At 38.0% G+C, this 26,451-nt stretch overlaps 4 protein-coding genes and 1 pseudogene across 5 annotated transcripts; all 5 read right to left on the reverse strand.

The window, feature by feature from the left end:
• Positions 1 to 1,744: 1,744 nt before the first annotated feature.
• On the reverse strand, positions 1,745 to 6,494 carry LOC130737522 (cellulose synthase-like protein D4). Of its 2 annotated transcripts, none has more exons than XM_057589316.1 (6): positions 5,834 to 6,494; positions 5,329 to 5,721; positions 4,434 to 5,238; positions 3,655 to 3,998; positions 3,127 to 3,579; positions 1,745 to 2,835 (listed from the first exon to the last, which is right to left on the reverse strand). In XM_057589316.1, exons 1-6 carry the CDS (start codon positions 6,313 to 6,315, stop codon positions 1,872 to 1,874), a joined length of 3,441 nt encoding a protein of 1,146 aa, XP_057445299.1. In that variant the 5' UTR covers positions 6,316 to 6,494; the 3' UTR covers positions 1,745 to 1,871. The 2 variants fall into 2 exon arrangements, with proteins under 2 accessions (XP_057445299.1, XP_057445300.1); XM_057589317.1 differs by having other exon boundaries at positions 3,127 to 3,549; positions 5,834 to 6,493.
• A 663-nt stretch (positions 6,495 to 7,157) lies between these two features.
• Positions 7,158 to 11,734, reverse strand: LOC130737524 (cellulose synthase-like protein D4; annotated as a pseudogene).
• Positions 11,634 to 14,190, reverse strand: LOC130737525 (uncharacterized). The gene is made up of 3 exons (XM_057589318.1): positions 13,890 to 14,190; positions 13,496 to 13,595; positions 11,634 to 11,769 (listed from the first exon to the last, which is right to left on the reverse strand). Exons 1-3 carry the CDS (start codon positions 14,147 to 14,149, stop codon positions 11,734 to 11,736), a joined length of 396 nt encoding a protein of 131 aa, XP_057445301.1. The 5' UTR covers positions 14,150 to 14,190; the 3' UTR covers positions 11,634 to 11,733.
• Positions 14,191 to 15,783: 1,593 nt separating this feature from the next.
• On the reverse strand, positions 15,784 to 18,832 carry LOC130737526 (pentatricopeptide repeat-containing protein At5g56310). Its single transcript, XM_057589319.1, has 2 exons — positions 17,360 to 18,832; positions 15,784 to 16,980 (listed from the first exon to the last, which is right to left on the reverse strand). Exons 1-2 carry the CDS (start codon positions 18,087 to 18,089, stop codon positions 16,052 to 16,054), a joined length of 1,659 nt encoding a protein of 552 aa, XP_057445302.1. The 5' UTR covers positions 18,090 to 18,832; the 3' UTR covers positions 15,784 to 16,051.
• Positions 18,833 to 19,547: 715 nt separating this feature from the next.
• Positions 19,548 to 25,154, reverse strand: LOC130737527 (uncharacterized). Its single transcript, XM_057589320.1, has 6 exons — positions 24,643 to 25,154; positions 24,445 to 24,543; positions 24,015 to 24,192; positions 22,880 to 22,977; positions 20,361 to 20,422; positions 19,548 to 20,054 (listed from the first exon to the last, which is right to left on the reverse strand). Exons 1-6 carry the CDS (start codon positions 25,063 to 25,065, stop codon positions 19,931 to 19,933), a joined length of 984 nt encoding a protein of 327 aa, XP_057445303.1. The 5' UTR covers positions 25,066 to 25,154; the 3' UTR covers positions 19,548 to 19,930.
• Between the last annotated feature and the right edge of the window lie 1,297 nt (positions 25,155 to 26,451).

Genomic DNA, 26,451 nt, shown 5'->3' on the forward strand with positions numbered 1-26,451 from the left:
CTAAAAAAAAATCTTTATAATAGTACTATACATATCATAGACCCGCCCCTGTATAAAAAACTAAAAACCTATGGCTAGTTACTAATTGGATGTACACTAGGGGTGTACAAGGGACGGGTTGGGACGGGTTTTGGTTAACCCTAACCCGGTCCTAAATATTGATCGGGTCAATTCTTAGACCCTAATCCGTCCCTAGACCCGAAGAAACCCGACAATATGCGGGTCCAATTTAGGACGGGTTTATGTAGGACGGGACCGGGTTGACCCGAGGGACAATAAATCTAAGACTATTTAATACTAATTATAAAATTTAAAGACAATAACATACTAAAAGGTTATAAGTGAGAACTATTTTTTAGAAGAAAGAGCTTGAAATGACCAATTCTTGCATAATCTATGTCATAATCTATTGCACTTGATAGATTTACATTTTATTTGATATATATGCACGTGTCACTCATTTTGTTTGATCTCTCTTCACTTGTCTCACATGTGCATTACATAATTTTCTCTTGTTAAAGTATGCAAGTGTTCATCTTTTAACCAACGTTTATTTAATTAGTAAGATAGATGTTAAACATTTTCATATCATCCACATGGTAAGATAAACTTGAGCACCATCTATCACTTTTTGACTATTATAACAAATTAAAATTTTATAAAATATATATGTGGGACGGGTCGGGTGGCCCGAATGTCAACCCGAACCCGACCCGACCCGAAGCCAGATAACTCAATGATCAACCCTAACCCGACATCTTTTAATGATCGGGCCGGGACGGGTTGGCGGGTAGGGCCGGGTCTTGTACACCCCTAATGTACACCACCTCTTCCACTTTTATATCACTATACTATGTCTCAAAGGAGAGTAAATTTCAGAAAAGTTGCCCCTAGTGACTGACATGATCAGAAAAGCCACAGATTACTCATATTTTGTTTTTATTGATATTCATGGAGGCTTACTCTTGTTATATTAACTTAAAAAAACTAAGATACATTAATATAGTACTTCTTCCGTCCTCATTTATAGATCATTTTTTTAGAGTTTCTTTGTCCCAAAATATAAGTCGCTTTAGAATATCAATAAATCATTTAATACATTTTTTCAAAATTATCCTCGTATTTAATATGAAAGAGATAGTGACTTTGAAGCAAATTAATTTGGAGAGAGAAATTCATGGACAATCTAGGAAAATTGATAAAAAAAATGTACCAATTTATTGTTAGCAAACTATTTTTCTTAATCCTAGAGAATTAGAGAAAAATGACTTATAAATGGGGACTGATAGAGTATTTGACAGAGACACACTTCTAGCGATGTAAAAAAAAACTTATGCAGCCTTAAACAACTTATATTTCGAAAGGGTAGGAGTAGAAACTATAATTTATTCACACATCTATCTTATTTTTACTTTACTTTTTATTTATCTCTCTTTTCTTTTTCAATTATATTATCTATTAAATCTCTGACTTTCTCTCTTTTCTTTTTATATTTTTTTCTACTATGTTTTCATTTGAATAGAAGTGTATATGTGTTGAATTTTTGCCCCCCTTGCTAAAATTTTCTGGTTCCGTCCCTGGTTATATTGGTTTACACCGGCTGACTCATAGGACTACCCTAAACCCAAATTTATTTGAACCAAAAAAGTGTGTATGTATGCAAGTTTATGCATCTTTGATGTATTTCTTTCTTGATTAAAGCGTCAACTTATACCGACTATTTCATGTAATAAACATCAATCAATTGAATGAAAGTAACTCACTAAAGTATACATCTAAATACTAAAAGTTACATGATATAGAAGTTTACAGAAGCATATTAGTGTTACATACATATATTAAGGTGAATGAAATGGAAGCTAGCATTAATTTCATGGGAATTGGAAATCTCCTCCAACACCTTGTCCTTCGGCACCTTTGGGTGGGCTAATTGCAATCCAAAGTAGAGAAAGCGTGATTGCAATAAGACCAGACCAAACGAACACAATGGTGGGTGTCTTCCCTCTCTTCCCCATCAAACCTTTCGCGAACGGATACAAATGAGCAAGCACCCAGAAACTGAAGAATGCTCCTCCGATGAACTTGCTCCACTGAGGATTCGCACTGTAAATGGTTCTCGAAAATGCGACCGCGATGCCAATGACGTTCATCATGGCAATAACAATCGGTGGAATCATCAAGGAGCTCCACTTGACTATATACAGATCAGCAAACATGTCTTCATCTTCTTCACCTCCTGATTTGGATGTCAAAGTAAAAGAAATCTCAATACCAGCCATGACTTTAAGGAGCCCTTGCACCACAGCAGCCAAGTGAGCACTGGTGCCAGAAATGAGCCAAAACTGTTCATTCCTCCACCATTGCTCCAACTCGACGCCTGACCATTTAACCTCAAGAAGGGCAAGCAGGATTAAGCATACAGTGATGGTGAGCAAGTAGATTAAGAAGGCTATGCTGAGAGTTTGGACAATGAAGAAACCGGAGAACAAGGAGAGCGCAGGGAGGAAGCAATAGACGACGAGGAAGATGGAGGTGAAGGGGTAGATGCCAACGTTGAGGTAAGCAAGACGTTGGAGAATTTTAAGGCGCTTACTAGCAAGGAATGCGTTGTTCTTTGAGAAGAAGATTTCAACAGAACCTGTGGCCCATCGTAAGACCTGGTGCAATCGATCTGTGAGGTTAATTGGAGCTGATCCACGAAATGCATCTCTCTTGGTTATGCAATACACAGAACGCCAGCCACGGTTATGCATGCGATACCCTGTCACCACATCTTCTGTCACTGAACCATAAATCCATCCCACTCTATCTCCCCATTCAGTCTTGTCTTCATACCTGCATTACAATAATATTCAAGGTATCACCAAGTACAATGAAGAAATAAAAAGAGTGACTTAAAAGGGAAAGGAGAAAATGCAATGATGTTTCTTTCACACATTTTTTACCATTTCACGTTCGTGATATATGAGGAAAAGAGAGAAAAAAGAGTAATATGATAAGTGATGTGACAGGAATTGCAGAGAGAAATATAAGAAGAAGAAATAGTAAAAATGAGATAGAAGAGAAAGAGGAGTGTGAGTGAATCAATTCTCAAGAAAGTGAAATCATATTCATAATCAAACGCACCAGCAGGAAATGACAGAGACTGCTTCAGCCACAGTGCTGGCATCGAGCGGTTCGCGAGGTTCCCTAAGAACACCAGGTGGGCGTCCATACTTGACTGCAGGATGATCAGCAAGAGGACGACCTTGGTACTCAGACACAGGTATGCTCTCAGACAACATGGTTGAATTACCAAACCGCTTAGGAAGTAGGTTCATGTCTAGATCTGGATCAAACTCGCTAGCATTCAACGCAGGTCTATCAGAGGCTGCTTCACTACTCTCTTTAGGATTTTTTTTCGTCTCCTTCTCATCTATTAACGGAGGGTCGAAGCCGTACAATGCAAACCTCCTGAACATGCATCCTGTTCCCACGTAGACTGGACCTTGGACACCGTCAAGAGCTCGCATGTTCCCATCGAAGAACACGGTGTTGTGATTCGCGTACCTACCATAACGGAACCAGAACAAATAGGAACTGAGTGAAAATTTAATACACCCTAAGCAAATTTAGAATAATGATTAAATGAAAGAAAAATAAACATTATAATACCTGTCTGAGGGATCAATGCCTTCAAATCTTTGTGGGAACTGAATGTAACATATGTCCTCGCCACCTCTGTCCATCATGAAGCACATTCCTTCTCGTATTGCCCTGCAGTTGTAGATGTAGTGATCACAGTCTAGGTTGAGAATGAATGGCCCGTTTGATAGAATAGCAGATGCTCGAACAAGTGCATTCATTGCACCTGCTTTCTTGTTATGATCATAACCTGGTCGCTTTTCTCGGGACACATATGCAAACATTGGCAGGCGTGTATCAACCTCTGTGAAGTCTATAATCTTGTCTTCCGCCCTCCCCAATAACGGATCAGGACTTGGCGGCTTTAGCATCACCTATACATGCATGCATACATTTTTTTTATCAGCCAAATATATTGATTGGTACAAGGGGTACCAAACTGAAAAAGTTACAAGGAATCAATCCAGACTAGTGGATCCATAGTCCACTCGAAGATGGATGGAAAAACTAGCACGTTTCACTATAGCTTTAAGCCAAACTTAAATCTTATATAGGATCACATCAATGACCCTAGAAATGTCTACCACCCCACCCTTAGGCATTGTTCCTCCAGTATCAAATGAAACTAACTGTTGCTACCCTCACAAGTCTTAAAGCTGAATTAAGTTTCCTATTTCCTATTTTCTGTACGGAGTGTTGAAGTGAGTCATACCATCATTCGGGAGTACTACAGATAAACCTAGACATTCCATCATATCATATATTTACTTTGGTTTTTATAAAAAACAATACACATATCATGCATATACCTGAAGAATTCCCGCATGGTCACCTTTGGCATGTTCACTAGAAGGAGAAGCCCATGTTCCAGGCCAATGGGTGCCATCAGCCATCCAAGTTGCCTTCAATACTTTGATAGGCTCAGAAGGGTCAGCCCCTTTCTCCTTGAGATGCTTCATCATCTTCATTTCCTCTCTTGCATTAAATGCATCAGATCTTCTCCTTATGGAATCCGGAAGGCCATTGATGCGCACTTTGAACTCATCATACTCCCTCTTCACCCTTCTCCTGTCCTTGACAAAATCTGTTCTGCTTTTGTTCTTGGTGGGATCAACTTTCAAGCTGAAGTAACTCTCCGGATTCCTCGGCTCAATGTTGTGTTTTCGACAAAAGGGAACCCATAAGTTAGCAAAGCTCGCAGCCTCAGCCATGGCTTCGAAAGTCAAGAGAGCACCTCCATCATCAGAAACGTAACACGCCAGTTTCTCCACCGGGTAATCAACTGCTAGTATAGAAAGAATGGTATTGGCAGTGACTAGAGGTGGCTCCTTCTCCGGATCCGCGGTGGACACGAAGAGGTCGACGCCGGGTAGATCTGATCGCCCTGTGGGATTGTCTGGAGACGGACTATCGAATTTCTCGTGAAGGACGGATAGATCAGTGGTACGGTTGATAGGACAAAGCTTGGGAACTTGATCAAGTAGCCATGAGAAGGCAAACCATATCTCACAAGTAACTGACATGAGCCACAACCATATTGCATCTTCATTTGGATGTGCCACTCTCCAGTGTAAAAAGAAGCACAACACAACGAAGCGAATTACAATAAGCATCCTACAAATAATTGCACAAAAAATACAATAATTAGGCATTCATTGGAGTAATTATCAGCATAAGGAAATTAAGACAATGTATTTGTGTAACCTGTAAGGACTCATGATGCGGGATTCAATTGGCATTTTTCGGCTTAAAGGCTTCCAAGGCTTCTCCAATAAACTAAATGCTTCTCCTTTAAGGTCATCATCACAATCATCATCCTCGGGCCAAATAGCAGTACCATGCCCGTAATCAAGTGGGCTCTCAAACAACCACTTCTGGTGATCAAATTCTCCATTTTGATTTCGTTTCATAACAGACATGTTGTTTGGATTCTGCTTAGAGCCATTTGGTGCAGGTAATGGCAATGCCCCACTAGCATAATCTGGGGTATCTTCAGTATCATCCTCATACTCCCCTACTTTGTATGGCTCCTTGCAACCTGGGCATAGACCTGTTTCTTTTTGCGCATCTAAAAAGCAATCTCTACAAATCTTGTACCTGAATTGGAATAATTACTTTATAACTAATTTAGTTCGAATTAATTTTGAAAATTAAGAAATGATTCTGCGCACATGCACAAATGTACATACATACATACATAAATACATACCTACACTCACATGGAGTCACGTCATGTCCCCTCTCATCCGTCATGACCTTGCCATCACAGATTGAACAAGCAGAGCCTTTGGCGCCTGCCATTTGAGGATGTCTGACTTCTGAGTCGATCACCTTGTCCATTAGATGGGCTCTGGTTACACTGTTGAATCCGCCGGTAAATAAGGAATTTGAAACATATTGTTCTTCAGCTTTCATAGCAACAGATGAGTCCGGCGTCGGTTGATTATCTGGGGTAGAGGGAATATGAACAGTGTAGTTCATGTAGTCCCCTGACAACTCTGATGACATTTCAATGTCATCTCTAGACAAACTCACATATCTCCCACTTGATGTTCGTCTCGCAAACTTTATAGTAGGTCCGCCAGAGGAGTTATTTCGTGCTCCTCCTTGAGAACTACCTGCTCCTCCTGATCCTCCTCCAGAATTACGTAGAGACTTCTTGGAAGGTTGGTTGTTCAATGAAGACGCCATTGGTTCTTATGAAGAATGAGTTTAACTCTGCCAAAGCCAGATTGTAAAACCCATAGCTACAATGAAGAATGAAAATGCAAGTTCAAATTATTCATGGTAGGAGAACAAATGGACGTGGTTAGAGGGAAGAATTTTGATTGACAATGGGAGATTTGTCAGAATACAGAAAGTTGGCGGAAAAGAAGATGGATTTACGGTGAGAGACCAAGTCCATCCTATTATGCTATTTTTGAGGTTCTCATTTCCAGTTTTCTAGGAGAGTGTTTGTGACACAAATGTAACGTTAAATATATGCATGCATTTATGAATAATATATTCGTACATTTAGCTTAATTTTCATCTCATGATTCCAACAGCCTCATTCTAATAAATAAACTATTTTTAACATTAACCAATATTTATGTTCAGTTTTTACATAAGAATTTATATGATAGACTTCACATTGTAGAGCAAAGTAGTGTGTATAGTCATTGCCATGCAAGTTTATGCATCTCTGATGTATTTCTTGCGTGAAAGACTGATTATGCAATTCACTTTTTGGAAGTTTAAAATGAATTGAGCAAAATGTTTTATAGGGTTTTCTGATTAATAATTAATTCCCCTTTTGATTGTAGTCCTATTATACCAACTACCAACACATGAAATATGTAAAGTGAGATCTTTTACTTACGGGTTGTCTAAATGACCCATCAGAAAGTTTGGGTTAATAACTCATCGTCCAATAACATTGAAGATAAGTGAGTTGAAATTTTTATATTTTATTTATTCATTTATTTAAAAAAAATTCTATTGGTCTATTGAGTTGTGAGTTAGTAACCCACATGGATCATTTAGACAACCCCTTTAATTACACCATCTATTTCTTAATAGAAACATCAACCAAATAAAAGCAACTCTCTGAGCATGCTCACCCCTCATTTAAATGTAAACATCTAAATTCTAAGAGTTACACGATAAAAAAGTTTACAAAGAGATATTAGTGTCACATACATATATTAAGGTGAATGAAATGGATGCTTTCATTGATTTCATGGGAATTGGAAATCTCCTCCAACACCTTGTCCTTCAGCGCCTTTGGGTGGGCTGATAGCAATCCCAAGCAGAGAAAGCGTGATTGCAATGAGACCTGACCAGACAAACACAATGGTGGGTGCTTTCCCTCTCTTCCCCATCAACCCTTTCACGAACGGATACAAATGAGCAAGCACCCAGAAACTGAAGAACGCTCCTCCAATGAACTTGCTCCACTGCGGATTCGCGCTGTAAATGGTCCTTGAAAACGCAACCGCGATGCCAATGACGTTCATCATGGCAATAACAATCGGCGGAATCATCAATGAGCTCCACTTGACAATATACAGATCTGCAAACATATCTTCCTCTTCTTCCCCTCCTGATTTGGACGTCAGAGTAAAAGAAATCTCAATCCCAGCCATGACTTTAAGGAGCCCTTGCACCACAGCAGCCAAGTGAGCACTGGTGCCAGAAATGAGCCAAAACTGTTCATTCCTCCACCATTGCTCCAACTCGACGCCAGACCATTTAACCTCAAGAATGGCGAGCAGGATTAAGCATACAGTGATGGTGAGCAAGTAGATTAAGAAGGCTATGCTGAGAGTTTGGACAATGAAGAAACCGGAGAACAAGGAGAGCACAGGGAGGAAGCAATAGACAACGAGGAAGATGGAGGTGAAGGGGTAGATGGCAACGTTGAGGTAAGCAAGACGTTGGAGAATTTTGAGGCGCTTACTAGCAAGGAATGCGTTGTTCTTTGAGAAGAAGATTTCAACAGAACCTGTGGCCCATCGTAAGATCTGGTGCAATCGATCTGTGAGGTTAATTGGAGCTGATCCACGAAATGCATCTCTCTTGGTTATGCAATACACAGAACGCCAGCCACGGTTATGCATGTGGTACCCTGTCACCACGTCTTCTGTCACTGACCCGTAAATCCATCCCACTCTATCTCCCCATTCAGTCTTGTCTTCGTACCTGCATTGCAATAATATTCAATATATCATCATGTCCATAATCATGTATACTACCACAATAATAACAATATTTTATGGCATAAGTTGATATCAAACCAGCAAGAAATGACAGAGATTGCTTCAGCTACAGTACTGGCATCAAGTGGTTCGCGAGGTACCCTAAGGACACCAGGTGGACGTCCATACTTGACTGCAGGATGATCAGCTAGAGGTCGACCTTGGTATTCACACACAGGTATGCTCTCAGATAACACGGTTGAATTACCAAACCGCTTAGGAAGTAGGTTCATGTCTAGATCTGGATCAAACTCACTAGCATTCAACGCCGGCGTATCAGACCCTCCTTCACTACTCTCTTTAGGATTGTATTTCTTCTCCTTCTCATCCACTAATGGTGGGTCGAAGCCGTACAGTGCAAACCTCCTGAACATGCATCCTGTTCCCACATAGACTGGACCTTGGACACCATCAAGGGCTCGCATGTTTCCATCAAAGAATACAGTATTGTTATTCGCATACCTGCAGGGACGGGGCCAGAAAAATAGCAAAGGTGAAAAATTAACACAACAAGCAAAATCAAGAATAATTAAATGCAGAAAGACATTATAATACCTGTCTGAGGGATCAATTCCTTCAAATCTTTGTGGGAACTGAATGTAACATATGTCCTCGCCGCCCCTGTCCATCATGAAACACATCCCTTCTCGTATTGCCCTGCAGTTGTAGATGTAGTGATCACAATCAAGGTTGAGAATGAATGGCCCGTTTGATAGAATGGCAGATGCACGAACCAGTGCATTCATGGCACCCGCTTTCTTGTTGTGATCGTAACCTGGCCGCTTCTCTCGGGATACATATGCAAACATTGGCAGGCGTGTATCAATCTCTGTGAAATCTATAATCTTGTCTTCCGCACTTCCCATTAACGGATCAGGACTTGGAGGCTTTAGCATCACCTGTATATACATGCATGCAAATGTATAGAGTTAAATAAATTATAACAATGTCATTCATGATATAACTATAGAGAACTGCTCTATTAGCTTATAAAAAGGAGGGTTTTATATTCAAATTGTTGTTTAAATATAAGGACTATAACGCAAACTATAAAAGTTAATTATGGAAGATGGCGTAACACATCAAGACAAAAACTAACTGCTTAACTGAAAATGGTACAAAATCCCTGTACTTTAAGATGTACTGGAGGAAAATCCATAATAATGTGCATAGTATACTTCTAAGTTAAAGTTTAGCATTAGACATATGATGTGATGTAATATATAACAAGTGGATATTACTTCAGTACCTGTCTAAAGTACAGGGGTTCCGTACTTTTGAATTGAAAAGATAATTTTATTTTACTTGTGCAAACTTTTGTAATTTGTAGTATAGTTGATATTTTATTAGGTGTGAGCAAGCTGCTTCTCTGATCCATCTTCTAATTAGGTAGTATGTAATGTACCTGAAGTATTCCGGCATGGTCACCTTTGGCATGTTCACTAGAAGAAGAAGCCCATGTTCCGGGCCAATGGGTGCCATCAGCCATCCAAGTGGCCTTTAATACTTTGATAGGCTCAGAAGGGTCAGCCCCTTTCTCCTTGAGATGCTTCATCATCTTCATTTCCTCTCTTGCATTAAATGCATCAGATCTTCTCCTGATGGAATCCGGAAGGCCATTGATGCGCACCTTGAACTCATCATACTCCCTCTTCACCCTTCTCCTGTCCTTGACAAAATCTGTTCTGCTTTTGTTCTTGGTGGGATCAACTTTCAAGCTGAAGTAACTCTCCGGATTCCTCGGCTCAATGTTGTGTTTTCGACAAAAGGGAACCCATAAGTTAGCAAAGCTCGCAGCCTCAGCCATGGCTTCGAAAGTCAAGAGAGCACCTCCATCATCAGAAACATAACACGCCAGTTTCTCCACCGGGTAATCAACTGCTAGTATGGAAAGAATGGTATTGGCAGTGACTAGAGGTGGCTCTTTCTCCGGATCCGCGGTGGACACGAAGAGGTCAACGCCGGGTAGATCTGATCGCCCTGTGGGATTGTCTGGAGACGGACTATCGAATTTCTCATGAAGGACAGTAAGATCGGTGGTACGGTTGATAGGGCAAAGCTTGGGAACTTGATCAAGTAGCCATGAGAAGGCAAACCATATTTCACAAGTAACTGACATGAGCCACAACCATATTGCATCTACATTCGGATGCGCCACTCTCCAATGCAAAAAGAAGCACAACACAACGAAGTGTATTACAATAAGCATCCTACAAATAAATGCACAAAAATACTAAAAGTTACTATAAGAAATGCTAGAAGAGTTAGTTATCACCTACATGCTACCCCCATAACTTCTGTCAAACAACACAGTTAACTTTGTAACATCACATTTCTTGCAACTTTCCTTCCTTACAGATATCATTGCTCATAAAGGCACAAATACTATTATAATCAACATAAAGATATATTTGGATTTGGTTAAGTTATCCATTCATTCATTGTAATCAACATGATAAATTAATTATAAGCTAAGGAAATATAACCTGTAAGGACTCATGATACGGGATTCAATTGGAGTTGTTCGGCTTAAAGGCTTCCAAGGCTTCTCCATTAAATCAAAATTTCCTCCTTGTAGGCCATCATCATCGTCAAAGTCATCTTGGGGATTATAACCATTACCAAACCCATAGGTACCTTGAGAATTTTCAAACAACCACTTGTGCTGGTCAAATTCTCCATTTTGATTTATCTTAATAAGTGACATGTTATTACCATTCTGCTTTGGTGCTGGTAATGGCAATGCCCTATTGGCATAATCCGGTGTATCAGTATCATCCTCATATTCCCCTACTTTGTATGGCTCCTTGCATCCCGGGCATAGACCAGTATCTTTTTGTGCATCTAAAAAGCAATCTCTACAAATCTGGTACCTAGATTGGAATTATTTTATAACTTAATTGTTTCTCAGCATGGAATTAATTTTCAAAGTCAAAAAATGATATATTTTCACAAATGAATATACATACATACATACATACATACATACATACATACATACATACATACATACCTACACTCACATGGAGTCACGTCATGTCCCCTCTCATCCTTCATGACCTTGCCATCACAAATCGAACAAGCAGAGCCTTTGGCCCCTGCCATTTGAGGATGTGTGACTTCTGAATCGATCACCTTGTCCATTAGATGGGCTCTGGTTACACTGTTGAATCCGCCAGTGAATAAAGAATTGGAAACGTATTGTTCTTCAGCTTTCATCGCGACGGATGAATCCGTCGTCGGTTGATTATCTGGGGTGGGGGAATGTGAACAGTGTAGTTCATGTAGTCCCCTGATAACTCTGACGACATTTCAATGTCATCTCTTGACAAACTCACATATCTCCCACTTGATGTTCGTCTTGCAAACTTTATAGTTGGTCCCCCCGAGGAGTTATTACGGGCACCTTCAGAAAAAAAGATGAAGATCATTACAATCTACTGTTTTGTTTACTAGATGAAGATCAATAAATATATTTTCAAATCACCAAAGTCTTATCCTAGTAATTGTACAAACTAGTGACTTGAAAACTTGTAATTCTCTCTATTTCTCTAATACAATAGGTTTAGTATCCTCAAAGATTCACTACAAGTTGTTTTCCGATAATGAAAACTATCAAGCAAAATTCAAGAAAAATTTGTGATAGTCATAGTTCTTTGATCAATTCATTAAGAAATAAATTTGTATTGAAGCTGCTGACACATGCCACAGTATAAGAAAGATATGTGACTTCATCAGAAAGTGCAATTTGACATAGTTTCAACGGAATAGAGAATGATATATAGGGATGGATTAAGCCAACAAGCATAAATATAAACAAGACATGGTTAAGATATAACAAATGAAGTTAATATAAACTGTAAATTAAAATGAAAGTGAAATCTTTCACAAATCAAAATTAATAGTTAGAAACACAATCAAATACTATCATTTGACTAATAATTGTAATATTTACTAGTGGATACTATTAACGTGATATCCACATTTTGTCATAAATAATTGTCTAGATTGTTATTAAAATCATAAAATTAGATGAATCTAGAAAATCATCTAGAATTTTATATGTTAGAGTAATAATATAAAACCATTTCATGTGGCCCTTACCCAACAGTTTAAACCCTCAACACAGCAATTTCAGGCCTTGCAGTGCTTACTGTGCTTTTTCAGCAGAAGAGCACAAAAGTTTATTTAACTGCATGCTATAACACATCCCTCCAGCTTGAATTAACTTGTAGATTATGACAACTACACAACTAAGATAAGAATTTCATTTTTTAAGTAATAAGATAGTTTGAGATACAGAAAACTAATATGGGAGGTATTCAAAAGACTAAAATAGATCATTTCAACTTTTGTTTTGCAAGTACTAAGTGCTCAAAATGAACTGAGATATGAAAAGCTATAAAAATTATCAAACAATAAATTGATAGTAAGCCACCTTTAAGCAAAAACATGCTCTTCTATTCCTATGGTTTTATTTTTTTCTGAATTTCACCAATAAACAAAATGAATAAAATTCAAGAATCACCCATCATTGAGAGGCACACAGAACTAAAAAATCCAATGAATTGAAACTTAACATAGGCATAAAACAAACATCATAAACTCATGAAAATTAGTGCACAATTTCCACTGTTACCTCTACCATCTGCAAAGGCAAATAGGCATAAACAGATAACCAATATCAAGCACCAATTTTCCTCATATGACACAATGCGATAAAAGTACACAAATCAAATGGAGGGTAAAATCAATTTACTATAAATAAACTGTGATTGTTATTTCATTTTTAATTTTTCCCTACTCCCGGGTACTAGTACAGTATTTTGTTAAGATTTCAAAAACACCAGCACTATTAGATCTGCAGTTATAGTATCCTACACCTTCAAAATGAAAATGAAACTGTTACATAACATGTGCATAATGGTGTTAGGAACCCAATTGTAAGGTATGGGACTTGAGTATAAAATTCTAGTGTGGGTTTATAAGGCCTTGGGCACTCCAACTACAATACAAGCATAGAATTTTCTTTCAGAACTATACTCAACATTCAAATTGTAGGAGATGGCCACATAAATGAATATATAACATGCAGATTACTAAGTAGGTTAGGTTAAGTCCAATCTCCATACCTTGAGAGAAATTCCCAGTGTGTCTGATATCACCCAAGAAACCCTTGAAAGCCTGGAATTAATATCAATTTGACCGCCAGCAAGAGTTAAATAGGCTAGGCTGCATGTATAATAGGAATACAAATAAGAATTTAATTCTTATTATTTTAGGAAAATATGTCTGGATATTTTACTTTTGTTATTATTTCCTTAATTATTGGAAAGGATTTGATTATCTTGCTTAATATGATTGTTTCTTATCTTATAAGATAAAAAATCTTAGGGATTTTGTTTCTTAATTGGATAGGATTCAATCAGGAAATTTTCTGATTGATTGAAAAGCAATATCCATATCAATGCAATGCATCATCCTAAAAATTAAAAATTATATGAAAAAGAAATAGAATTGAAAAACCTTGAAATCTCGATGGTATGGTAATGGTAGTAAGTAGTAACAACAAAAGAAGAGTTGTTCAATCTCCAAAATGTGACCGTAGGAGTAGCAGTAGCAGTAGCAGTAGCAGTAGTACGACAACTCCAACTCCAACTCCAACTCCAACTCCGGCACCGTCGGTCGCGTTCGCTTCTTCTGGATGAAGAGACGATAAGGACTTTCTTTCTACAAATTTCAACGAATTCATCATCGCAATTCAGAACAGAACCGACGACTTGCATTCTGAGCAGAGGTCTGGTGAGTGAGTCAGGGGTTTTGGGGCAAGGCGGGGAAACAAACTTAATTATTTTAATTAATTGAAATTACCTCCACTATTTATCTTAATTTAAATTTATCCCCTAATACCATTTACGAAAAAGCTTTCTTTACACTCCATACTAAAGGTGAATGGACTCTTTTGCAAGTGTAACAAAAAATATTTGTAAATGAAGTCGAGGGAAGAGAGATATGAAAAAAAAAGGTAAAAGATGTGAAGATGTGATGATGGTATGATTTAAAGAAAAAATATATATATAAATAAAAAATAGGAGTAAGTAGAAGGAAAAATAATAGACTTGTGAATCTCGCGCGGAGAGGGATCACAATCCAAGATGAATGCCTAACTTGTCTTCAGCAAGAGGTAGAGTCCATGAACCATCTTTTTCTCCATTGCCCTTGGGCAAGAGCTACTTGGTTCTCGCACCAGATTGGCTTGCGCTCAAACACGGTCCAAGATACTTTCTCGGTGTGGTTCAAGAATTGCTGCATCGAAAACAAACCAGCGGACTTGGCTCTCCTCTTCCAAGGTTTATGGTCCATCTGGAAAGCTCACAATGAGAATTTATCTAACAACACTATGATCAACCATGCGGTAGCAATGCAAAGAGGCATAGTTAATCGCAAGGAATGGGAAGAGGCTCAGGATAAGAAGCAAATCTAGCATACTACAACGCACACAAACATTTGGAACCCTCCACCTGTGGGCAACTTCAAAGTTAACTTGGATGCGAGCTGGTCGGGAGCAGACTCTACTAGGTTTGGCATGGTGGTGTGTTCACACAACGCTTGCCTAATGGTAGCAGCATTGCATCTTGAGCCTTAAAGGCTAGAACCCACTGTGGCGGAAGCCATGGCTCTTAGATGGTGTCTCTCTGTCCTAGCTGAGCTTGATATCGAAACAATCATGGTGAAATATGACTCTCTAGTGGTGATTAATGCTGTTAAGAACAAAACAAGGAAGCCTGGCATAGACCCAATCATCCAAGACCGCATAATGCTTGCTAGTGCTTTTAGTTCTAACTCATTTTCACATGCTAATAAGAGAGCAAATAACTGGGCTCATGTTTTAGCCTTTTTTGCTATTGATTACCTTCCGACTTATGGTGTGCTCACCCCCATAGAGTTGTAGCTAAAGTTATCTTTGTAGATACATATTCTTCCATTAAATGAAATTGATCCGTACTTGAATTCAAAAAACAAAAACAAAAATCTTACCCATCATGAGCAAAAAAGTTTTGAGGCATGGATAATGTACGGTTTTCAACCCCCTCTATTTTCAACTCTCATTCAAACTATAGGGAAAAGCAATTTTCACTCATAATCACTCTCTTCCCTTTTCTTTCCTACCATTTTCAACCCAAACAAATACGGTGTAAAAGTGACAATTGCGCACTCAAAATCAGATCTCTAAGTTTAACTTATCCGACAAACCTTTGAGTACAAGTATTTAGGATTACTTAATTGTCAGAGATCCATATTCAACAGTTACCGAGAAAAAAAGAACAACTAACTCTAATCATTTTATAGGAACCGTTAAACTACTTTACATTCATTAAAAAATATATTTTTTAGTTTAACACATTATTATTCACGAGAGCCAATTTTGTTCGAGTCGAGAATATTCACATCATAATTGAGCCAACTCTCTCTACACAATTTGTATGTGCTCGAGACTTGATAACATTGTTTAATTTGCATCAGACTTGGATGTTTGGTTTTCTTCCAAAACCTCCATTTGGAGCATGTGAACTTAGATTTCACATTCCAATGTCACAAATATGAAAGAGACTCTCAAGGTCCGTTTGCGACAAGGTGAATACAAACACAGATAGAGGTCCTCCTGTACACGCTTTTTAGATAAATCATTAATCAATCAACCTTAGTTGCCCATCTAAGCTATGCAAGACTTCAACAAAGTACATGTTTAATTTGTTGTCTCCCGCAATGAATTCATAGACTATGTTGTTCACCTCAATAAAACTCATACCTGCAACCTTTTCCACACCTTTATCCCGCATCACCTTCCTCACCATCCGCGCTTCACTCCACCTTCCAAGCGCAGCATACGTATTTGACAAGAGTGAATAATTCCCGCAATTCTGGGGTTCGAGCACTATCAGGTGACGCAAAGCTTCCGCTGCAAGCTCAGCATCACCGCATCTAGTTGCGGCAGCAAGAAGGGATCCCCATATAGCTGCATTCGCCTCAAACGGCATCACCCTAACTAGCTCCTTTGCTTCTTCAAGGTAGCCACCACGTCCAAGCAAATCAACCATGCAGCCATAGTGCTCAATCTCAGGCACAATTCCATATTTCGACCTCATCGACGTGAAAACATCTTGTCCCAGTTCAACCAACCCGACATGGCTACAAGCAGAGAGGACTGCGATGAAGGTGACTTCATTCGGCTTAACTCGAGCCTTCTCCATGCGAGAAAATAAACGAAGGGCCTCATTTCCTAGACCGTGTAAAGCAAGCCCCGCAATCATCGTTGTCCAGGTTATAATCGTTTTGTGCTGCATATTTTCAAACACTTGGAGTGCTTTACTTATGTTGCCTGATTTGGCATACATGTGTATGAGAGAGTTATAAAGAGGGACAACCCTATTCTTAAGTATCTCATGCTTTTCATTTTCGATGTAGTTGTGAATCCACTCCCCCAAGTGAAGAGCACCCAAATCAGCACAGGCAGAGAGCACAGTCAATATTGCAATTTCATCTGGCTGCACATTTTGGAGCTGCATTCTGTGGAAAAGCATGATGGCCTCATTAGGATTATCAGTCTGTGCATAACCTGTGATGAAATTATAAGGTTTAGTCTAAGAAAAATAAACACAATTAATATTTGATATAACATCACTTGGTGTAATCTTACAAAACACTTACTTATATTTATATCAAATGAGTTATTTCTTTTTTCTATTTTAAAAAACTAAAAACTGTGTTACACAATAACTAAATAAGACCTTAATACCCAATGACGGCCGGTCGCAGTGGTAAAAAGTGACGAGAGTTTGATTCCTAGGAACCGCACCCTTGAAAGACATTTGACATTCACCACATCCGGGTTGGAATTGTGAGAGCACAGACACACATAAAAAACACCTTAAGTCCTTAACTACTCTAAATTATGATCAAAATATGATAAGTTGCATTTTCATTAGTCTAACAACCTGAAATTAGTGCAGTCCATGAAACAACATTCTTATCTGTTTGAGGCATAGATTCAAACAAGTTGCTTGCACTGCACATATCACCAACCTTGGCATAAGCTGCAAGCATGGTATTCCAGAGCGAAACCGAACCATGTCCAACGAATTCATCAAACACCTTCCGAGCAGAAGCAACATTGTTACTGCAGGAAGAGTACATGTGAACGAGTGATGTGGCCACAGAGGGATGGGAGTCCAACCCGGTAACAAAAGCTTGGCAATGAATCTGCTCACCGACGACGACGGCAGATAAAGAAACAACCGCCTTCAAAGCGAAAGGTAAAGAGTAAGAGTCGGGTCGCAAGTTTTGAAGGCGAATGGAGTTGAAAAGAGCGACGGCGCGTGTGGGGTTGGAGGAGGAGAGAGCCCAGATGATGTTGTTGTAGATGAAGATGCTGGGTGGTCGGTGATTGGAGGAGGTGAAAATGGAGTAAGCGTGAGAGGAAAAACCAAGAGATGCAGAGGTGTGGATGAATTGCGAGAGGAGGATGTGGTCTTGGTCGAGAGCTCGGGTGAGCATGAAGGCTTGTGTCTGAAGGAGGTGGCTCAGATTGGAGCAACGGCGGAGCAGCTGCTGCGCCTGTTCATCAGCGTGTGGAAGCGAGGAGGAGGAGAAGAAGGAGGGTCTCCACCTCCATTTCCATTGCCTCACATGCAGCTGCGTTCGAGACAATGACAATGTCAAATTCATAGATAGTAACAAGATGGCCACAATTCTTCAAATTACATTTAAACTTTCGTGTCTTCACAAGGCTTATTAAATACTTATGTTTTAGTTTTTTTTTTTCAAATTCAGCCATGGACTTCAAATCCTTTGGCACATTCACTTTTACACATTATTCCTCTAATTTTTCGTGTAAGTTTTCAAAGTGGGATGAGTCCCTCTTTGGGAAGAAGACCTACGTTTCTGGGTAAACTCGATTTGAGCATTTTTTTTAAATTTGGGTTATGAAGATTTTGGAGAGGGGTTTTGCTCATAGAATTTTGATTTTTTTTCTAGGTTGTGAGGGATTGGGTTGGGGATGAATTTCTGGATTTCAAAGATGATTTTTTAGGTTGTTAGGTTTGAGTTGTGTAAGTAGAAGGAGAAGGGAAAAGGATGAGGAAGAAGGTTGAAGATTAGGGATTTAAAATGGTTAAATTTTTTAGAGGAATCTAAAGTAATACAAAAATTTACACATAGGAAAAGCAAAAACCATGTGAGTAAGCCCACGATACATAGGCACTAAAAAGACTTTTGTCCTTAATTTAATTAAAAAAAATCTCAGGAATTAACTGCAAAGGATTTGAAAATTAGAGAACCAATTTGGTTCCTCTTAGTTTTTTTTGAAAGGTTGGTTCCTCTTAGTAAATGACCTCAAACACATTTAAGGCTATACACAAACTACAGCATTCTTGTTGGTTTACACTTAAAATCCAAACAAAACAAGAAGTAGATGTAAAAACTAGGAAAAAACTCGGATAAAGTTCCTGACATCATTTTCATCAAGTTCTATATTCAAACTGACAAATGGATTTTATTCATAAAAATAAATGACATTCACCAAGAGTTTATTTAAAAAATTTTAAAATCATACATATAACATTATGTGATTGATGAACTTAATGAAATGGAAATAAGAAACTTGATATAATTTTTTTATCCTAAAAACTAATACATGACACAAATTATCATTAAAATATTTTACAAGATAAATAAATTTTGGAATTTTTGAAACTTTTTTTTTTCTAATATGGTGGAAAAAAATTAAAATGTGTTTAAGAAATATTTTAATTAACTATTTTTTTTAAAACAAAGTCATTTTAGTAACTTATTTAATTTTTATTACTTTAAAACAATTGTATACTTATGAAATAAAGTTGGAATAAGTTTTCAATTCGTTTATATTTCACAAAATTAGTTATTTTTATTACTGGTAAATAATTAAATTATTTTTTAATTACTTATAAATGACCCTTGAGGCCACAGTCTTGTTCACATGGATGGAGGGTGTTGCTAATATTTTTTGGCATGGATGCATTAACCTTGCAGTTTGTATCCCAAAAAGAAATTTGAGATAACCAAACACCATTGACCAAAAAAAAAAAAAAAGATAACCAAACACCCAGCCCAAGTGCCCAACCACACCATTTGAGCTGAAAATCAGGAGAAGAAATTGACTCCTATGTCAAATACAAACCCAAATGAACATACACATTCGTGGAGGCAACATGTGGTCCTACACGGAAAATTTCACTCTACATCTATTCCCAAATTTGTCTCCGCAAAACTTTTGTCTAATTCAAATTCTGCACATCAACATTAATGCTGCTAAAAATTGAACCATATGAGATAAAAATTAATCTGGGATCTTAAATATTTTAAGTGCCTACGCTGTACCTTAAAAAAAAAGTATGTCAAGTTAAATCCAAAAACCTGCTCTGTCCTTTGGACTTTTTCCCCTATTGATGAGGATTATGGTGTTGTGGAACTTGCAGTACCAAGTCACCTTTTAACCTATTCGCCTGCAAAAACCTGGAGCATGATTTGTATCAAGAAGCATCAAATGAAGCCTCACTAGAATCTTCTGAATCTGAATTGTCCATCATCTTCTCAAGTGCATCAAAATTGCCCGCATCAGAGATTGTGTGTATTCTCAGTTTGTCAGCATCTTCACTGAGGAAAAAAGAAAACCAAGAAACATTCTATCTGAGCATGTGTAACTGTGTTTTTAATCCTATTTTAGTAGTCAGACAACAGAGAAATTCAAATGGACTTCTGGCATTCATAGCATCTTTGCATCTTCAGTGAGAGCAATGTTTATGCTAGAACACCTGATATAGATGTCAAATTCATGAAGAAACTTTAGAGAGAAGAAATAATAGAAGTAAAATAACATTAGTTCTTCTCACTTTCCATTTCAACTTTCATGGATTTGATTTTACTGGTATGAACCAAAAAAACTAAGCATATAGAGCATACTCTGTAACTCCGAAGGTTTCCTTGACAACTAAGGAGCTATCTCTTGAACAAAACTCCGGCAGCTGAAATAAGATAACAAGAGAAGTTTAATCAAGTCGTTCATTAAAACACAACCAAAAACAATTACAACAGTGGACCTTTTACCAAAACAAAGTGTTTAGAGAAGCAAGCTATTACACATAAGTAGTCAATAGCGGGAAATAGCGGCGCTATAGCGGTGCAGCGGAGCGGAGCGGCTCCCTGCCGCTATTGAGATGAAATAGCGGCCAACTTCACAATAGCGGTCGTAGCGGCGCTAATAGCGGCAGATCGCGGCCAATAGCGGCGCTATATGAATGAAGGAGAAAATGACTCAAGCCCCTTGGTTTTAAATCGTTGGGGAACCTTTTTATGGGCATGTTAGGACTTCTCAGGGCCATTATAGGTCAAAATTGAAAGAATTAAGCTTCATTCTTCATTCAGATTTGCAAATTCGACTTCTTTACCTTGCTTTTGAGAAGTTATTAGTTGTGTGTTATTGTTCAAGACTTATGACTTTTATTTCTATTATGAATGTTATGAATTTTAGGCAATATTTGACATTGTTTGCTACTTATATGTATATAGTATTAAACTATTAATGATATAAAATTACATAAAAAAATTCAGAATAGCGGCCATCCCGCTATGCGCTATCACGCTATCCCACTTTTGGGGCCGGCCGCTACGCGCCGCTATCCGGGATTGACAACATACTACAATTTTGAAAGGATATATCTAACAGTTAAGGTTTCTTCCTGAAACCAGAAAATAAAACCACTCCTTTCCAAAATTAACTAGATGTAACATTTTGAGCACCTCACTAAAACAAACAATACAACAACCAAAGTTTTTTTGCACCGGGTGGGATCAGCTACATGAATCAAACAATGCCAATCATGTCTAATAACAAACTAGTTAAATCCAAATCCCTCTAAATGGTTTCGCCTATATTTTCTTTGGACTCTCTCTTTGTCCAATTATTGTATTATTCCCCATCTCATTTACCCCACCCCCACGGGTACTTCAAATCTTTGGAACACACGTCCAAACAACCTAAGGCGAGACTCTACTGATAGACTTAGACCTCTTGATAACTAAGGTCTATCATAGGAGAAATGAAAAGGCTGTAGGGAATTATATCCTAAATAGTTAGTTTAATTGACTCTTTCAGTGGGCCACTGTATTGGACCTTACTCTGTTAGCAGTAAGTTACATGTTAATAGAGTGTTAGTGCAGAGAGGAGGATTCATGCAATTGTATTCTGTTTTTGGGAGAGGACTGGTCTCTCGAAAGCCAGGTGTAACCATTCTGATTCAGTTTCTACTTTCTCCGAAATTCTTCATTGAACTGGGTGTCTCTCTTCTCCACATTGGAGTCAGTGAAACCAAGAATTGTTCAATAAAATTTCAATTTCTTTCTCCCTATTCTGATCCAGTTCTACTTCTATCAACTCTACCATCTTTTCAATATTTAGTGTTATCCCAACTTTCTCTCGAGAGCATTCATTCTTAATCCTATTTTATCTTGTGTGACCACTCATCCATCCTAACATTCTCATCTTTACAACACCAATATTTCATGTAGACTCTTCACATTTTTGTTAGCTCTTTAGTGCCTACCATTCAACCTCATATAACATTGCAGGGCTAGAAAATTGTGGTAAAATTTTCCCACAAGCTTAAGTGGAACTTTTCTATCACAAATTACACTCCAAGGAATTCTCCATTCTATCCACCTTCTTTGAAACCTATAGTTTACTTCTCCCTGTATTTCCTCATCATTTTATATGATGGATTCAAGACACTTAATCTATGGGATTTAGGTTTGTTCTCTGATTTTCACCTTTTGCTCCCTCAAATATTTTCAGTATTATGATAGAGCTGGCTAAACTCAAGTGGAAACTGTGTTTATTGCCAAAGGATTCCCTCACTAATCACTACCCAATATGATAAGTTCGGGAAGATGGATACAATGATGGTGCTGGGAAATTCGAGAGTCCCACCAGCTCTCCCTCTTTTTACAATTCAATACACTCGATAACCCCAATCACAACCCCAGTAGTAACTAGCCTTCCTATTATTCTCCCCTTTTCTCATCTGATAGACTTGGAATATCCTAGGTCTGGGCCTTAAACTTTCATAATAGCTGTTGACAAATCCAGGAACCACAATCAAGGTCATATTGAATGGTACCACCAAAGGTACTTAGAGATCATCTGTTTTAATTTTTTTTAATTGAAAAAATCACTTTACTTACAAAATCACTTGAACAATTTTTTAGTATGTTTGTTTAAGCTTTTGAAAAGTGAAAACAATCATATTTTTCATTATTTTGGGAAAAACGTACTGCTTTTTTACATCTTAAACTACTTTATTAAAAGCTTATATAAATGGGTCCATATTGGCTCTAAGCACTACACTTAGTGGCTGTTGTTGTATTTAACATACAGAAAAAGATGGAAAGAATTTGCATCAATATGACTGATTAAGGCCACTTACCTCGGATAGATAGAAGACCTTCCCAAAAAGAGTCTGAACAGCTAGTTTTCTCTTGAAACCCTTTTCAGTGTAACCTGATTTATCCATTACAACAGGACCTAAAACTCATTTAAAATAAATTAAAGTCAGAATAGACATAACAATGTCTTTACTTAAAAGGTAAAAAGCTGCATTGAATTAAATATGGGGCAGAAAAGAAAAATTAATTTCATGGATCAAGTGATAAAAACTAAAGAAATAAGCAGAAGTGGGACAGATTAGCTGTGTCATGATCAGCATCGTCCTTTCAGACAATCAAGTTGCTATTTATATACTGCACTTCTAAATCACGTAAATGTCAGTCAATTATTCAGAATACTGCCCTGAACTCTAACGGCTATTATTAAGAAGCCTCCAATGAGAAAGGTGTATGTGAGCAAGCATAAGAATGAGTACAGCTACAGCATATTAGAGCCCAATTCTGTTATCAACGACTGTCTAACTAACAGCTAACAGAATAAAAACTAAATGGATAGAGGTATTAGGGCCAGTGAAATGAAAAGAGGAATTTTTTCATGTAGAAGAAAAGGAGAAAGCCAACACACATTCTGGAAGCTGTCTACTAGAGTAGTAGTCTAGTAGATCCATTCTATAATTATTGTGCAGCCTATACTTAATTCTATCAGATTGTTTCAGATTCACGGAGAAGAGAGCTACAACCGCAGCCAAAGTCTTTCCCCATTAGGTGAGGTCGGATACATTAATCAAACAACACCATAGTATCCTATCATGAATTAAATTCAATGATTATTGAACTCTAAATCTCTCGTAATGGAGGAAACTTAGATAATTAAGAATAGTATTTTTTATTGCACTCCCAGATTTTAAACAATTTCAATTAAGCTTAATAGGATTAAGCTAGTGGTAAGTGGTTTGGGTAGTTCGTACAGTCATAGTATCGAACCTGGATGCCTCCACTGTATCAAAAAACAACACCATTTGAATTTGACATCATAGACCCAGATACTAACCCTTTGTGAATATACAATGGCCCAGAAATAATTCTGTTATTACAGTTCTTCAGATTATCTAGATTCTAGACAGCATTGGCTGAACCAAATCTTGTCAAATATTAAGAATACAGTAAATGAAGTACCTTTGTCTCCCACAATTCGTAGGGAAATTTCATTCAGGATCCTAGCAACATCAGAGTCGTTTAACATAGACGCTCTCCTTAGCTGAATTAAATCAGCTACCGTGTCAGGGTTGAATGGTTTCTCATTCAGAGTATACCGGATATACTTGCGCAAAATTTCTTCCAACTCAAAACCCGTCTGGAAAGGAATTTAAAGATGTTGCTTAAAATCAGATGGCATTGGCACATACTCACAAGCAGACAACAAAAATGAATTTGGCATGCGATTTTCCCCAGCCAGCAAACAGATAGCTGAGAAATATTTCTTTGAATGACAGATTGTATGATCCTTTGCTTGAAAAAATAAATGCCAATTGTTGAACTTGAACTATATAGTCAATTGCATTAAGAAACGATTTAACAAAAATGAGTGCAGCACTATGCACATTACCTTATTCACAATTTCGTTGAGAGCATCAAGTGTGACTTGATCTCTTCCTTTTTGAAATAAATCATCAATTGACCTGCAGAGCGTTGCATTTTTACTGACCTGAGGAAGATTATACAAAGCGTTACTGCATCAGCATTGCCATAATTGAGTTTGGATAAAAAAATAGATTTTCTGAGAACACAAATTTAACAGACAGACCAGTCGGCGGCGTTTTGCTTTGGGAGAAGTGAATTTCCTGACGGTCTTGACGAAGGCAATGACAAAGGTGAGGCCGGCGTATGCGAGAGGAACAGCGAGAATCCATGGGAAGGAGGTGGGACCCACACGAGGACCAGGAATGGCTTGGGTGACAGAGCCAGTGAACTCGACCAGGTCAAGAGCCTTTTCCTGAATCCATGGTAGGTCCTCCTCGACTTCCACGACCTCGTCAACTTCCTTCTTCTTGTCTTTGCCTGTGGAAGAAGCTGAGTTTGCTGCTGCTACTATGCAGATTGAGATTGGTTTTCTTGAAGGAGGAGGAGTGATGGCAGCGGAGAATGGTGAAGATTTGCGATTGGTTGGGTGAAGAGACCGTAGAGGAGGGACAAACTGGGAAGCGAGAGAACAACAAGTGAAACCCATTTCACTATGGTGGCTCAAACCTCAAACTCAAATCCCCTCTTCTCGCTTTGGCTGGGGTTTATTTCACTATGCTTTGGCTCCTTCAAAATACCTCCACAATCAGGGGTATTTTCGACTACTTATATGTTATAGTTATCGACTTATAGTTAGGTTTAAAAAAAAAATAGCGTTTGTAAGAGCTTATTTGAGCTTATCTGATAGCATAAACTTTTATGTCAGTATTTGGGAGAGCTTATGTAAATAGCTTATGGGTAGGTCATAAGCTGTTTTGAGCTTATTTTCATAAGTTACTCATGATAGCTTATGAAAAAAGAGATTACGCTTATATATAGCTTATTTTCAATTTATTTTAATAAGAATTTTAAAAAAATTTATGACCATAAGCGCTTAATTAAGCTGTATTTCCAAACGGGGTCATAGTTTATTAATTTCTAAAAGAAAGGAACTTTAGCTTTTTAAATTGAATTGGAGAAAGCTTATGATAGCATTTTTTAGGGATTTTTGTGTAGAACTATGAATTTGTTTGGCTTTCTTGTGGGCATCATTGATCAAATCATGGCCTGTATTAGCTCGTCGCAGATTTCAATTCTTTGGAACGATTTGCTACTTACGACGTTTAGCTTGTGTAGAGGCAGTGACAGATCTAGAAATTTAATGTTGTGAGGGCAATACATACATATAAATTCGTTAAAAAAAAATTAACATAAACTATTAGAAATTATGAAATTTTTTTACCAAATCGGACATAAGTGAAAGCAATTTTTACCAAATGGGCCATCAAAAACCATACTTTTACTACTCAAGTGAGGGCATTTAACAATGTGAGATACAAGTGAGGGCATTTTTTACCAAAGAAATCATAAAAGAACCACATACTTTTACGACTCAAATTTTTTTCTAATCATTTTTTCCAAAGTCAAGTGAGGGCACTCGGCAAGTGCCCTCATACACTACAACCTGTATCCGTCCCTTTGTAGAGGTCTCAGGCAAGAAGGGGGTTTAGTGTTAGAGATATGCTTCTTTCGAACATTCTTTGCTTGAGAAAGTGACATGGAGCATGCTTCATGTAACATCCCGCATTCTCACCGGCAGGTAATGGCACCTCCAAACAACCTAAGAAAACTCAAGAATATTCTCTTGTTTAGAAAGGGATTTTGCGCGCGAGAGACCAGGTCAAAAATGGTTTCCAATTTCGTATTGGTAATGACTTATCCTATGTTTGGTATTTTTATTAGACTAGCACATGCCCACGAGACGCACCGTTTATTATATATATCGTTTCCTGACAAATTTGTTTCTGCTTTTTTCCAAAAAAATTGAGGGAGCCATGGCTCCTCTATGTCACCACTAAGTTCTGCCCCTGGATGCAATAGCTTAATTCTCTCA

The sequence above is a fragment of the Lotus japonicus genome, chromosome 2 (assembly GCF_012489685.1).
Source record: "Lotus japonicus ecotype B-129 chromosome 2, LjGifu_v1.2".
Taxonomy (NCBI): domain Eukaryota; kingdom Viridiplantae; phylum Streptophyta; class Magnoliopsida; order Fabales; family Fabaceae; genus Lotus; species Lotus japonicus.

What these genes read in the sequence shown, in the direction of transcription:
- LOC130737525 (XM_057589318.1), bottom strand. Translation starts at nt 14,149, where the DNA reads ATGCAAGTCGTCGGTTCTGTTCTGAATTGCGATGATGAATTCGTTGAA. An exon ending in CATACCATCGAGATTTCAAG is followed by an intron (nt 13,596 to 13,889) that starts GTTTTTCAATTC and finishes TTATACATGCAG; the next exon opens with CCTAGCCTATTTAACTCTTG. An exon ending in CACTGGGAATTTCTCTCAAG is followed by an intron (nt 11,770 to 13,495) that starts GTATGGAGATTG and finishes TTTTTTCTGAAG; the next exon opens with GTGCCCGTAATAACTCCTCG.
- LOC130737527 (XM_057589320.1), bottom strand. Translation starts at nt 25,065, where the DNA reads ATGGGTTTCACTTGTTGTTCTCTCGCTTCCCAGTTTGTCCCTCCTCTA. An exon ending in AAGCAAAACGCCGCCGACTG is followed by an intron (nt 24,544 to 24,642) that starts GTCTGTCTGTTA and finishes AATCTTCCTCAG; the next exon opens with GTCAGTAAAAATGCAACGCT. An exon ending in GAAACCTTCGGAGTTACAGA is followed by an intron (nt 20,055 to 20,360) that starts GTATGCTCTATA and finishes TTTTTTCCTCAG; the next exon opens with TGAAGATGCTGACAAACTGA.
- LOC130737526 (XM_057589319.1), bottom strand. Translation starts at nt 18,089, where the DNA reads ATGAATTTGACATTGTCATTGTCTCGAACGCAGCTGCATGTGAGGCAA. An exon ending in ATGGACTGCACTAATTTCAG is followed by an intron (nt 16,981 to 17,359) that starts GTTGTTAGACTA and finishes ATTTCATCACAG; the next exon opens with GTTATGCACAGACTGATAAT.
- LOC130737522 (XM_057589316.1), bottom strand. Translation starts at nt 6,315, where the DNA reads ATGGCGTCTTCATTGAACAACCAACCTTCCAAGAAGTCTCTACGTAAT. An exon ending in GGCATTGATCCCTCAGACAG is followed by an intron (nt 3,580 to 3,654) that starts GTATTATAATGT and finishes ATTTTCACTCAG; the next exon opens with TTCCTATTTGTTCTGGTTCC. An exon ending in GTCTCTGTCATTTCCTGCTG is followed by an intron (nt 2,836 to 3,126) that starts GTGCGTTTGATT and finishes ATTGTAATGCAG; the next exon opens with GTATGAAGACAAGACTGAAT.